Source organism: Salvelinus fontinalis, chromosome 27 (genome assembly GCF_029448725.1).
Source record: "Salvelinus fontinalis isolate EN_2023a chromosome 27, ASM2944872v1, whole genome shotgun sequence".
NCBI lineage: Eukaryota > Metazoa > Chordata > Actinopteri > Salmoniformes > Salmonidae > Salvelinus > Salvelinus fontinalis.
This window is the reverse complement of record NC_074691.1, coordinates 11,723,230-11,737,212: the sequence shown is the minus strand read 5'-3', so window position 1 is coordinate 11,737,212 and position 13,983 is coordinate 11,723,230. Positions and strand designations below refer to the sequence as shown.

General features: G+C 41.8%; 1 protein-coding gene across 1 annotated transcript; it reads right to left on the bottom strand.

Moving 5' to 3' along the window:
* Nucleotides 1-2,078: 2,078 nt before the first annotated feature.
* LOC129825042 (transmembrane protein 200A-like) lies at nt 2,079-12,790 on the bottom strand. Its single transcript, XM_055884732.1, has 2 exons — nt 11,847-12,790; nt 2,079-4,234 (listed from the first exon to the last, which is right to left on the bottom strand). Exon 2 carries the CDS (start codon nt 4,212-4,214, stop codon nt 2,712-2,714), a length of 1,503 nt encoding a protein of 500 aa, XP_055740707.1. The 5' UTR covers nt 4,215-4,234; nt 11,847-12,790; the 3' UTR covers nt 2,079-2,711.
* Nucleotides 12,791-13,983: the final 1,193 nt, after the last annotated feature.

The window sequence follows — 13,983 nt, the reverse complement described above, 5'->3', positions numbered from 1 at the left end:
CTCAGCTCCTACCAATTAACCCTGGCCTGCCCTGCTCCGCAAAGGTAATTTGTCGTCAGTGACAGGGGAGTCCCCAAGGAGCACCGGTGGGAGGATCTAGCAATGAGGCAGAACTAACAAAGTACTTTTTTTTTCTTTTGATATAATATTTATGCTGAAATAGATATTGGCTTTTTTGGTTTGTTGATTGTTGTTCGAAGCCGCAATGTTATTTGCTTTGATGTGTGGACAGTAGCCTATATATGCCACGATATTCTCTAAAAGTGTACAAAATCAAAGCAAAAGATACTCTTTACTACTTTGCATGAAGTAACATTCACTACTTAAGAACATCAGAGGATTAGTCAGTGCTTCATCTATATCCCACTGGGCACAGATGTCAATTCAATGTCTATTCCACGTTGGTTCAACATTGTTTCCACCTAATTTCAATGAAACTATGTTGATTTGAACAGTGTGTGCTCAGTGGGATGATATTACCTTATAATTTTAGAAGTGGCTTATGGGAGATGATATACACTGCTCAAAAAAATAAAGGGAACACTTAAACAACACAATGTAACTCCAAGTCAATCACACTTCTGTGAAATCAAACTGTCCACTTAGGAAGCAACACTGATTGACAATAAATTTCACATGCTGTTGTGCAAATGGAATAGACAAAAGGTGGAAATTATAGGCAATAAGCAAGACACCCCCCAAAACAGGAGTGATTCTGCAGGTGGTATTGCGCATTTATGACCTGCTGGAGGTCATTTTGCAGGGCGCTGGCAGTGCACCTCCTTGCACAAAGGCGGAGGTAGCGGTCCTGCTGCTGGGTTGTTGCCCTCCTACGGCCTCCTCCACGTCTCCTGATGTACTGGCCTGTCTCCTGTTAGCGCCTGCATGCTCTGGACACTACGCTGACAGACACAGCAAACCTTTTTGCCACAGTTCGCATTGATGTGCCATCCTGGATGAACTGCACTACCTGAGCCACTTGTGTGGGTTGTAGACTCCGTCTCATGCTACCACTAGAGTGAGAGCACCGCCAGCATTCAAAAGTGACCAAGACATCAGCCAGGAAGCATAGGAACTGAGAAGTGGTCTGTGGTCACCACCTGCAGAATCACTCCTGTTTTGGGGGGTGTCTTGCTAATTGCCTATAATTTCCACCTTTTGTCTATTCCATTTGCACAACAGCATGTGAAAATTATTGTCAATCAGTGTTGCTTCCGAAGTGGACAGTTTGATTTCACAGAAGTGTGATTTACTTGGAGTTACATTGTGTTGTTTAAGTGTTCCCTTTATTTTTTTGAGCAGTGTATTGTGAATAGTCTACCCATGCTAAGAGAGCATAGCAATAACAGACCAAATCGGCAAGGCAGAGGCTGTATTTTTGAAGAATATGAGAGGCGGATTGGAATTCACGCCACTCCACCTGTCCAAAATAGACTTGCACCCAGACATCCAATGTTTCATTGATTGCTGTTTTACAAAATACCACCTCTTACAGATAATAAATAGGGGACACAAAAATATTAAATCCAATGTCTTTCTAATTGCAGTCAGATAGACATTTCAGCTTAAGAAAACATGGAAAATATATCAGATCCTGAACATGCACATGGCACAGTTTCTCCTGTTCGTATTGACAATATGCAATCCTTGTTTAAATATCAGGCTTCCTGGAAGTCGCAAACATCTTGGTTCACTCCCCCTCCAGATGGAACCATCTTATGAGACTCCTCTCTACTCTGGCAGCTCCCAATTCGATACTCCCAGATCTCCTATTATTCAACATGGGAATGCTATTTACTTCCTTGCCAAAGATAAAAGATTTTCCCTTCTCAACAGATTCAAAGTTTGTGGGGCGAGAAAGCAAATGTTAGGAGAATTTCTCAGTTCATTCACTTTCAGAATTCATGAGATGAAAGCAACTACAGAAATACTCTGTACTGTTTATAGTATTGATTCTATCTTTGTGTTTAAAATACATCCACTAAGGCAAGGTTACATACTTTTCTGTGAATACATAGCACATTTCCAAGGCGGTGGAGAGCAAAATAGTATATGCTATCATTAAAGACAAATGTTACTCATTGAAAAGCTTAATTTTATTCGGAGAAATTTGTAAATGGTACATTTTACGCCTTTTTCTTTAAAAAAAATAGCAATGTGTGTTGAGAACAATACATTATTAAAAGCTCCATAGCAAAATATCTAAACAACTCTTGTACGTACACTGACCAGTTTGAACAAAAAGTACAGCGTGTTGCAACAACACACAGATTATAGAAACGTGACAAGAAAAACCACAAGTTAATGGTGTAGGTTTCTGTACTTCTAAGTTCACTTTGAACCGAATTTGAAAAAATGTATGAATTGATTTGTGCTGCAAACAGCTCACACACGTAACACAGCCACTCTTTCTTTAGACTGCAAACAGACGGACTACCTGAGAGCTCCATCCCAAAACGACATGTGATCACACTTACAATTTACTAAGCAACACTGACAGTGAACAGCTAGAATTGTATTGCAGAATGATCTTGTCACACAAACAAACACATTGTTAGATTTAGGTCCAAGTAGTGGGCTTCATATAGCCTGGAACCAGATGTGTTTGTGCTTTCTTGCCAACTCATATGGTCCTCGTCAGGTGGAAATGACCATAGGAGTTGGCAAGACAGCACAAACACGTCTGAGACCAGGTTTTGTAAGAGTTCCATTTAAAACCTGGTCTCAGAGCTCCCTCGTTTCATAGTGTTGCTCATGAACTGCTTATCGTGTTCAAAGCTGAGGTTATTGTGAGACCTGGAGATCATGAGCAGTTTCTCTTTCTTGGTGTAATCCTGTTTGACTGCTACCTGGGGCAGCTGCAGTCTGTCCATAGGATCCTCCTTGTTCTCCAGCTTCATGTAGCCTTTACTGTTGCTGCGGTCCAGCCGGGGCCAGCTGGGATGTTTCCTTTGCTCTGGCTTCACTGTTAGGGTGGTGGGCCTTCGATCCAGGTCCAGAGACTTGGAGTGAGAAGACAGCATGTGGAGGGAATTGTTGGAGCCGAAGTCCTTGCGGGCAGTCCCGGGGGACAGGTACCTCCCACTGGCAGAGCCTGGGGACAGAGAGCTATGAGAGGACGAGAAGGAGTGGGACTCTGTGGCTGAGTTACTCCTGAGGAGCATGACGTCGGGAGGTTTGTAGGCTTTGGCAATGTCTGCCGGGACAGGCACAGCCAGGGACTCCACAGAGGGGGGTCGGGATCTAACACTAATGTGCTCCAGGTCCTCTGTGATGTTGTCCATGTCAGGCTCGTCAATCACACAGTTGTTGAGCTTGATAACGGGCAAGGTGAAAGCGCTGATCGAGGACGAGACGATTGACCTGGTCTGGCATCTCTTGGGGAAGCTGCTCTTCTCGTCCCTGTGGCGGCTGCCCTCATGCTGCAGACCAAAGATGGAGCCAGAGCGCTCTCTGTAGAATGAAGGCAGGAGACCATGCCCCCCTTTGGCCTCGTTGAGAAGACCCTCCTCGTCCTCCGTAGAGCTGGCCCTGCGAGACACCCTTACATTGTTCCCCATGCCGGGGAACCCTAGCAGGGTGTTAGCAGCAAGCTTGGAGGCACACTGGTTCTCATAGGTCCAGACCTCATGCTCCCTACAAGAGCCTGAGTAGGCCCCGTTCATGTACTTGTGCTCTTTGATCCTCAGGCTGTGGATGTCGATGACGGTGGAGTACATGTCTCTCATGTGGATCACCTTGGTCTCCCGGTCCCTGTTTTCGTGCAGGATGGCATTGGCACAGATGAAGATGAAGATACCGATACCCATGGTGAAGGGGCCAAGCATCTTCATCTTCTCAGAGTGCAGGTGCTGCTCAAAGAACTGGGCCAGTGTACCGCTTTCCTCCCGGGTCACCCTAGTGTCGTTGGTGGATAGTTTGGCGTTGGCCGCTGCGAGGTCCTCTCTGTGTGGCCAGTAGCCCAGCACGGCCATGGCGATGCCAATCAGCAGGATCAATACACCCAGGATGAGGAAGAACCCAGAGGCAGAGTAGAGGCGGATCTTTCCCCTGACCACCACTACGTCGGCCCTGGGTTTGCGCTTGGCCCTCCTCTTCTCCTGGGCCTCTCCTGGGGCTGGGGACTGGATGGGCAGGTGGTGTTGGGAGCGGGCCGAGTCCTGCCTCTTCAGTGCAGCAAGGTGACCCGTAATCACTCCACCAGCTGAAATCATCACTACCGCTGTCCACGGCCCTGTAAAGACAAACAGAGAAGGGAAGTGAGACGCATCTGGTATTGTTTACTGATGTCTCTTCTCTAGTTGCTGGCACTGTCCTCCTGGTATTCCCATGGTGGGAGGCAGAGCAACCTTAACCTTTGGGGGGCGTCATCAAGCTGGGAACAGCATCTGCAGAAAGCATTAGCTTGCTTTGGTAATTAAGAATGATGACAATTATGTTCTAATATTAATTCTAGTCACAGCCCGTAGGCAACAATTCATCTGGTATCTGGTGTTTGCCCTCTTTGTTTTTCCTCGCTAAACGAAAGGAGGACTTTTTTGGAAGCCAAAATGATGATTGAAATGGCAAATTGCATTATGTTTGTGAGCGAATGAATCCAGATTTAGCTGTGATATAGCACTTTACATTTACACATGCCCCCTGCCTTTTCCGCTCCAGCTGTTTGTATCTCTCTCTTATACTGTGGGGAGAACAAGTATTTGATACACTGCCGATTTTGCAGGTTTTCCTACTTACAAAGCATGTAGAGGTCTGTCATTTTTATCATAGGTACACTTCAACTGTGAGAGATGGAATCTAAAACAAAAATCCAGAAAATCACATTGTAGGATTTTTAAGTAATTAAATCTGTCACTCTGTCTCGCTTTCTCTCACACACACCACAGACAAGCACGCACAGATTCTCTTTTCCAAATTACTCCATCTATTTGTCATCTCAGGAGGAACATCTCATTTCCTAGTAGGGTTTAAAGAAATATAAGAGGCCGTTACTTAGTCCCTATGATGTTAAACGGATCTTAAATTAAAAAGTATAGAAATAGTTATGGCAGTCTATCAATGGAGATGACTCACAAGGGACCTTGAAATATTTTACAGTAAAGTAGAGCCTCAGCTAACACAAGCAGCACTGGTCAGTACTACTCAGTACTCAACCGTACTGACTACCATACACAATCATATTTCAACATTTGCCAATGGACCGTGACAATCAACTTATGGGAGAAATATGTTATCTTTTTAGGAACGGTCATCTCATTCAGTGTATCCAATAAAACCCCTTCAAAAGTACCAACAACCAGGTTGAAGGCAGGAGAGGTGCAGTAACATGGTGCTTCACCAAGAGGTGGGTGGAGGGAATCATCAACATCCTCTCTCTGTCAGCACTAACAACAGGAGGTACTGTAGTGTGGACAGGTTGTCATGTTTACACACCAGAGTGTGTCCGAGGAGCACACTCTCGCTCTATAGGGAATATTTACACTACCGGTCATAAGTTTTAGGTTCTTTATTTTTACTATTTTCTACATTGTAGAATATTAGTGAAGACATCAACACTATGAAATAACACACATGGAATAATGTAGTAACCAAAAAAGTGTTAGACAAATCAAAATATATTTTATATTTGATTTTCGATATTCTTCAAATATCCACCCTTTGCCTTGCTGACAGCTTTGCACACTCTTGGCATTCTCTCAACCAGCTTCACCTGGAATGCTTTTCCAGCAGTCTTGAAGGTGTTCCCACATATGCTGAGCACTTGTTAGCTGCTTTTCCTTCACTCTGCGGTCTGACTCATCCCAAACCATCTCAATTTGGTTGAGGTCTGGGGACTGTGGAGGCCAGGTCATCTGATGCAGCACTCCATCACTCTCCTTGGTCAAATAGCTCTTACACAGCCTGGAGGTGTGTTGGGTCATTGTCCTGTTGAAAAACAAATGATCATCTGTCCCACTAAGCCCAAACCAGATGGGATGGCGTATCGCTGCAGAATGCTATGGTAGTCATGCTGGATAAGTGTGCCTTGAATTCTAAATAAATCACAGACGGTGTCACCAGCAAAGCACCTTCACACCATAACACCTCCTCCCTCAGTCCTTTACAGTGGGAAATACACATGCGGAGATCATTCGTTCACCCACACCGCGTCTCACAAAGACACGGCGGTTGGAAACAAAAATCGCCAATTTGGACACATTTCCACCGGCCTAATGTCCATTGCTCGTGTTTCTTGGCCCAATCAAGTCTCCTCTTATTATTGGTGTCCTTTTAGTAGTGGTTTCTTTGCAGCAATTCGACCATAAAGGCCTGATTCACACAGTCTCCTCTGAACAGTTGATGTTGAGGTGTCTGTTATTTGAACTCTATGAAGCATTTATTTGGGCTACAATTTCTGAGACTGCTGCAGAGGATAAGTTCATTACAGTTACCAGAGGTAACTCTGGGTCTTCCAATCCTGTGGCGGTCCTCATGAGAGCCAGTTTCATCATAGTGCGTGAATGTTTTTGCGACTGCACTTGAAGAAACTTTCAAAGTTCTTGAAATGTTCCATATTGACTGGCCTTCATGTCTTAAAGTAATGATGGACTGTCATTTATCTTTGCTTATTTGAGTTGTTCTTGACATAATATGGACTTAGCCCTATTTGGTTAAAAAAAACATCTTCTGTATACCACCCCTACCTTGTCACAACACAACCGATTGGCTCAAACGCATTAAGAAGGAAAGAAATTGCAAATAAACTTTTAAGATGGCACACCTGTTCATTTTGTAATGTAATCCGTTACATGTAAGGGATTGCAAAAAACGGTAACTGTAATCCGTCCATTACCACCATAAATATTGTTATCAGATTACAGATACTTTTGAAAAACTAGATGATTACTTTTAAATTCAGAAAGGATGCTCAATGATATTCAAATCAGCATTGACAATTTTTAGCCATGTTTTTACCACCTGAGCGAGTCTGACCACAAGTCAGAGACCACTATGATGACACACCAAATGTTTTTTAAATTACTTGATTTAACCTTTATTTAACTAGGGAAGTCAGTTAAGAACAAATTCTTATTTACAATGAAGGCCTACCCCGGCCAAACCCTAACCACTTTTGGCCAATTGTGCGCCGCCCTATGGGACTCCCAATCACGGCCGGTTGTGATACAGCCTGAAATCGAACCAGGGTCTGTAGTGATGCCTCGAGCACTGAGATGCAGTGCCTTAGACCGCTGCGCCACTCGGGAGCCCTGATAGATCGCGGGAAAAGAGCAGGAACAGGCTTTTGTATGCTACAGTCCGAGCTATGTCTTCCAATGGTGCGGCTGCTGTCGGCATCCAAAGATTATTCAACTTGAATAAACGCTTGGAGGTAAGGATGACAGCAGTGGTGTAGTCTACGGCGATACAGATATCACTTATTATTGATATCTACATAGCGCATTGATGTGAATCACACTGCTGCTCTCTCATTTAGCTATTTGTGCCTTACGGATTGTGGTTGTTGTGGATGGCTGTTCACAAATCTAAATGTGTATTTCAACCCAATAATGGTTGAATTCAAGAAGCTTAAGCTAACTATCAATCATTGTTTTTGAAACCAGTCGACCGCCAGTGAAAAATGTGCTCTTGCAAATGCTGCATAGTGCGGATTCAAGCCTATGGAATAAAAGTAGAGCTTTTTGCTCAATCTAATTCATGCTGGTAAAAAAAGAAAATCCTTAGGTCTAATGGACACATGCATTAAGAAGGAAAGAAATTGCACAAATACATTTTTAAGGAGGCACACCTGTTAATTTTGCACACTTTTGATAGACTTAAAGGGGCAATATGTAGTTGCTACATCCATTTTTGTATTTATACAGTTGAAGTCGGAAGTTTACATACACTTTAGCAAAATACATTTAAACTCAGTTTTTCACAATTCCTGACATTTAATCCTTGTAAAAATTCCCTGTCTTAGGTCAGTTAGGATCACCACTTTATTTTAAGAATGTGAAATGTCAGAATAATAGTTGAGAGAATGATTTATTTCAGCTTTTATTTCTTTCATCACATTCCCAGTGGGTCAGAAGTTTACATACACTCAATTAGTATTTGGTAGCATTGCCTTTAAATTGTTTAACTTTGGTCAAACGTTTCAGTCAAACGTTTCAGTTAGATGAATTTGTCCCATTCCTCCTGACAGAGCTGGTGTAACTGAGTCAAGTTTATAGGCCTCCTTGCTCGCACGGTTTGCAACTGCACATGGGGACAAAGAGCGTAGTTTGTGAGAAATGTCCTCTTGTCTGATGAAACAAAAATATAACTGTTTGGCCATAATGACCATCGTTATGTTTGGAGGAAAAAGGGGGAAGCTTGAAAAAGCGTGTGCGAGCAAGGAGGCCTACAAAACTGACTCAGTTACACCAGCTCTGTCAGGAGGAATGGGCCAAAATTCACCCAACTTATTGTGGGAAGCTTGTTACCCAAAATGGGCTACCCAAAATGTTAGACCCAAGTTAAACACTTTAAAGGCAATGCTACCAAATTCTAATTGAGTGTATGTTAACGTCTGACCCACTGGGAATGTGATGAAAGAAATAAAAGCTGAAATAAATCCTTCTCTCTACTATTATTCTGACATTTCACATTCTTAAAATAAAGTGGTAATCCTAATTGACCTAAAACAGGGATTTTTTACTAGGATTAAATGTCAGGAATTTTGAAAAACTGAGTTTAAATTTATTTGCTAAGGTGTATGTAAACTTCCGACTACTGTTAAAAAGTTTGGGGTCACTTAGAAATGTCCTTGTTTTTGAAAGAAAAGCACATCTGTTGTCCATTAAAATAACATCAAATTGATCATAAATACAGTGTAGACGTTGTTAATGTTGTAAATGGCTATTGTAGCTGGAAACGGCTGATTTTTAATATCTACATAGGCGTACAGAGGCCCATTATCAGCAACCATCACTCTTGTGTTCCAATGGCACGTTGTGTTAGCTAATCCAAGTTTATAATTTTAAAAGACTAATTGATCATGAGAAAACCCTTTTGCGATTATGTTAGCACAGCTGAAAACTGTTGTTCTGATTAAAGAAGCAATAAAACTGGCCTTCTTTAGACTAGTTGAGTATCTGGAGCATCAGCATTTGTGGGTTAAATTACAAGCTCATTGTAAACATTGTAAATGTAAACAAACACTATATAGCCTCATAACATGGTTAAAACAAAACATTTTATATCACGGATGGTCAGTCCTTGCATCCATAGCTTTTTGAATTAATCTGAAAGTGGTTACATTTCTCCAGGCCCATCCCTCAGCTTTTTACCAAAACAGAGGCGGGGTGACCGTTTTGTTATTGTTTCATCTGTGGATTTGCCCTTTAAACAGCTGCATACTATCAAGATATCAAAGTGTCACCAACAAAAAGGTTAACAATAGGCCTATAGCAAATGCAGCATATGACATTCATTTTTCACATGTAAATAGCACTTCTCAGTATTGCTCAAAGCATGCCATTCCATGAGGGCAGCATTTATTGTTCAACTGGAATCAATGAGTCCAATCAGTCCTCCATGACAACAAAATCACAAACAACAGAGTAGGGCTAGCAGGGCTATATGTCCTTAGTTTTGGGGTTATGCTCAAACAATTTAGCTAATCTATACTTCCATATTTCCAAGTCCTATTCTTGAAGATCAAGGTGTGTAACATTTATTGGAATGACTGGAATTCTGATAGACTTGTTTTTAATGTAAAGTTATAATTTAATCATATTATTATATGTAATAGAAAGCGATGGGTTGGAAGAAGCCTACATAACTTTAACATCCATAAATGTAGCATCCAAATATGGCCAGTTATGTAAACTTTAACATTGATTGATCCTGCAATAGATGTTGTTCAATTGGTAACATACATGTTAGTCTTCTCTAATGCCTCTTAAGGGGAAAGTAATCTCAAAGAAACGGAAGGTAATCAGATTACTTTACCGAGTTTGGGTAATCCAAAAGTGACTTTATTTGATAACAATTTTGGACAGGTAACTAGTAACTAACAGATTACATTTAGAAAATAACCTACCCAACCCTGCATCTGAGTAGATCCCTCAAGGCACTTCCTTAGTAGTTTATGGTCACTGCACATGATTGCATGGTGAAAATACTAGATGTCATATGTTCGAATCTACAAAAATGTGTTATTCCCATTGCAGACAGAGAGGAGACTCTTGGGCGGATGCATGACAGTTGTATGACCCACTTCTCTGACTGTATCCACCCCCAACCCCCCCCCCCCCCCCCACCCCACCCAGTCCCCCGTCCCCCCCCAGCATTAGGTCTGAAAGCAGGTGTGGGTGGTGTAGCCTTTTGATGTCGACTTATCTAAAGTTCACCATTAAATACCAGGATGAGGCGAGAGAGGAGCAGTGGGCGGCAGGGGGTGGATTATATCAATAAATCGGAGAGTGCAGTTCCTGTTGACTTTCTTTTCTTCTTTTTAACGATGTGTTTGGAACATTGCTTGAATGCCACATCTTTTTTTGCAAAAGGACACACAGGAAATGTAATAAGAGTAGGACAGCCCATGAGAATCATAAACATCCGTGGACGTGAAAAGACTATTCTGTCAGAGATAAAAACAGAATAGATGAAAAACAGACAATAATATGTCAGGGTGTCAGTGAAGATATATATGTCTGTTGAGTGTTGAAAACCAAATCTGGTCTTCTCAGATTGTAATGTGTCAAACTTGACATGAGTTTAAATGATCAGATAACGCAAAATGTTGAAGGAAAATGGCATATAATCAAAAATTCCCTTGCTGCTTTGGCAAATGATTTATTGACTGCAGCCATAGCAGATGAGATGATGAGGAGGATTGTGGTCAGCGCATTATTGGTGTGATCAAAGGGGCAGCCTGGTCTCATAGACTAGACGTAACATAGTAAATGTACATCTGTGACGCTAAACTAGTATGATATGTTTGGTATGGTTACATAAGACAGATGGTGAAGTAAGTCAACCAATCCCATAACCCTAACCCTAAACCTTTAACCTAACTCCTAACTTTAACCCTAACCTTAACCCCTAACATCTAGCCTAGCTAACGTTAGCATTATCCACCTAGCTAACATTAGCCACAGCATATTGTTATTCGTAACATATCATATAAAATGGATGATACCATATGAAACATAACATATCACTCTAATTGGAGTGTCTCGGATTTACATTTACTAGGTTACATCTACCCATGAGTCCAGGTTGAAGTGGGAGGTGTTGTTCCAGACGCTGCATAATGTCTGGATTAGAGAGTGAGTGCGAGAGAGAGAGAGAGAGAGAGAGAGAGCCGTGTCAGTAACTTCTAGACGGGCGCGTGTATGCAGTGTGTGGGTGGGCGGTGTAATGGTACCGCTAGTTCCAAGAAAATGAATCATTTGCACAGTAATGCAATAAACAATAATACAATCAATCACTGCATGTGCACGTGCAGTATGTAAAACCTACAAACACCAGATCAATAGAATATTTGCAGCTATGTTCCCATTTTCATTTAAAAAATGCCTGCAGGGTAAATTGTTTAAAACAGCTATGAATAATAGCCTGTGATGAAACGATGGGAAGGAATGTTGAATTCACCAGAATAAAAGAAAAATTGAGAGCTCAAAGTGGTGAGAAGGATAGAAATGATATTTGCTACGAGCGCAGCTCCATGAGACTACCCAGTCAATGGATTCGATAGATAAAAACATCTGTTTAAATAAAGGTTCAAAAAGAACCATGTAAATAATCGTTATTTTATTACAGAAAAGGCCATCGAGGACAATACGTTTTTCTTGAAGAATAATGTAATTGTTTCTTACCTGTAAAATATGGTGCTTCTTTCTAGCTGGTGTTATTTGCCCATTACGCATGGAAAATGATAACGCAAGCCATGTTTCTCAACACTCATGGTTGGCTTGCTATGTCCGTTTGTATTCCCATTACATCTATAATCGAGTGCCGATACGAAAAAGAATAAACTTCCAAAGAGAAAAGGTTTCAATGTGTCGCTCCATTTCCAAAACGCGCACCTGGACTGTTGGCCACACGGCTGTACTAACTGCTCCAAGCTGCGCAAGGCGCAGATAATGTCTACTATTGTTTTACTGTCAACCTTCTCAACTTTTTGTCACTAAAGCCCGGTGATCCACACACAGTCGACTATAACAAATCAAATCCGTGTTCTGTTTAGCCCACTAACATTAACGTATTCACATCTGGGGACAAAGCGCTGTGAATCCTTTAGGAGTAGAACCAAGACGCCTTATCATGCCCACTTTCATTTCCTCCATGGAATGGTAGCCTGTAGATAGGCTCTCTCCACCAGCTGGCTTCAGCTCGGATTAATGCATTTATTTGGGATGTAGACTAGGAAAAGCATTGTACTCCCACATTGAGTAGAAAAAAACAAGAGAAAACTTATTTGAATAATATATGCGTGGAGAAGTCAAGCATCTGAATACAATATTACCATAATAGTTTACAATGTCGCCAATGCAAAGACAGTAATTGATGCAAATATTGATAACAAGTAGTAATCTAAACTCCCTGCATGTTGCTTTCACTCTGGAGATGCAAATGATTGAGTTAACCAAGTCCTTTGATGATGACCATTTAAGAATGCAATCATTTATAATGTCTCCATAACACAGACATAATAGCCTATATAGCCACTGAATCCAGATTAAACTCATTCCCTGTTCCTACTGCCTACATGCTGTGATGAGCAGGCACACTCGGAGTAAACAACCAACTGTAGCTTATTGAAGCAGGAGCAATTAAGGGGTTAAAAGCCCAGAGATCTATATCGAAATGTTGCAGATGTTTGAGTCTGTCATTTCCTGTGTTTATGCAATGCAAGTCTGGCTCAACTGGATACAAAAAAAAACATATTCACTGGGGGCTTCGAGAGAGCTAGGGCTTAAAGTGTACGTTGCTGGGTTTTTATAATAATTTCTCCACTGTGATACTGCCTAAATGTTCTCATTTGAAATGGGACTAACCCAACTTCTAGTATTGTTAGGTTCCACTTCAGCCTTTGGGGTTAAGGGGCTGAGAAAGGGTTTTAAAGAGGGGCTACGCCTATTCTGTCTCCCAACCCCTCTGGTCCTTGTTTGGAATTCTCAGGGTTTGTTAAGCATTGTCAAGATGGTGCCGAAGAGAATGTCTGACGTGTTACATGCCCGTCACAAATTGTGCTATTTTGTTTGTTTTTTTGCATTGTTTGTAACTTATTTTTGTACTTATTTTGTACATAATGTTGCTGCTACCGTCTCTTATGACTGAAATAACTTCTGGACAGCACAAACTGGAAGAATCTTTTTCCTTTAACGAGTCCGACGAGAAACTGCCCTCCCAGGAACAGGCCCAGATCCCCGTCATTTGCATGGAGAAAAGACGGAGGAAAGGAGGACGAAGATCAGACTGTATTTTGAGAATCCATAGGATAGAGAGTAAACTCCCACTGCCATCAATTCTACTTGCTAACACGCGACCATTGGAAAATAAAACTGATAATCTACAATTATGATTATCTTACCAACGGGATATTAAAAACTGTAATATCTTATGTTTCACCGAGTCGTGGCTGAACAACGACACGGATAATATAGAGCTGGAGAGATTTTCAATGCACTGGCAGAACAGAGAAGCTACATCTGGTAAGACGAGGGGTGGGGGGTGTGTGTCTTTTTGTCAATAACAGCTGGTACGCAATGTCTAATATTAAAGAAGTCTCGAGGTATTGCTCGCCTGAGGTAGAGTACCTTATGATAAAATGTAGACCACACTATCTACCAAGAGAGTTCTCATCTATATTATTCGTAGCCGTCTATTTACCACCACAGACCGATGCTGGAATGAAGACCGCACTCAACCAACTCTATAAGGCCATAAGCAAACAAGACAACGCTTAGCCAGAAGCGGCATTTCTAGTGGCCGGTGACTTTAATGCAGGCA

Excerpts from the sequence above, each read along its gene's own strand:
- LOC129825042 (XM_055884732.1), bottom strand. The coding sequence starts at position 4,214 with ATGATTTCAGCTGGTGGAGTGATTACGGGTCACCTTGCTGCACTGAAG.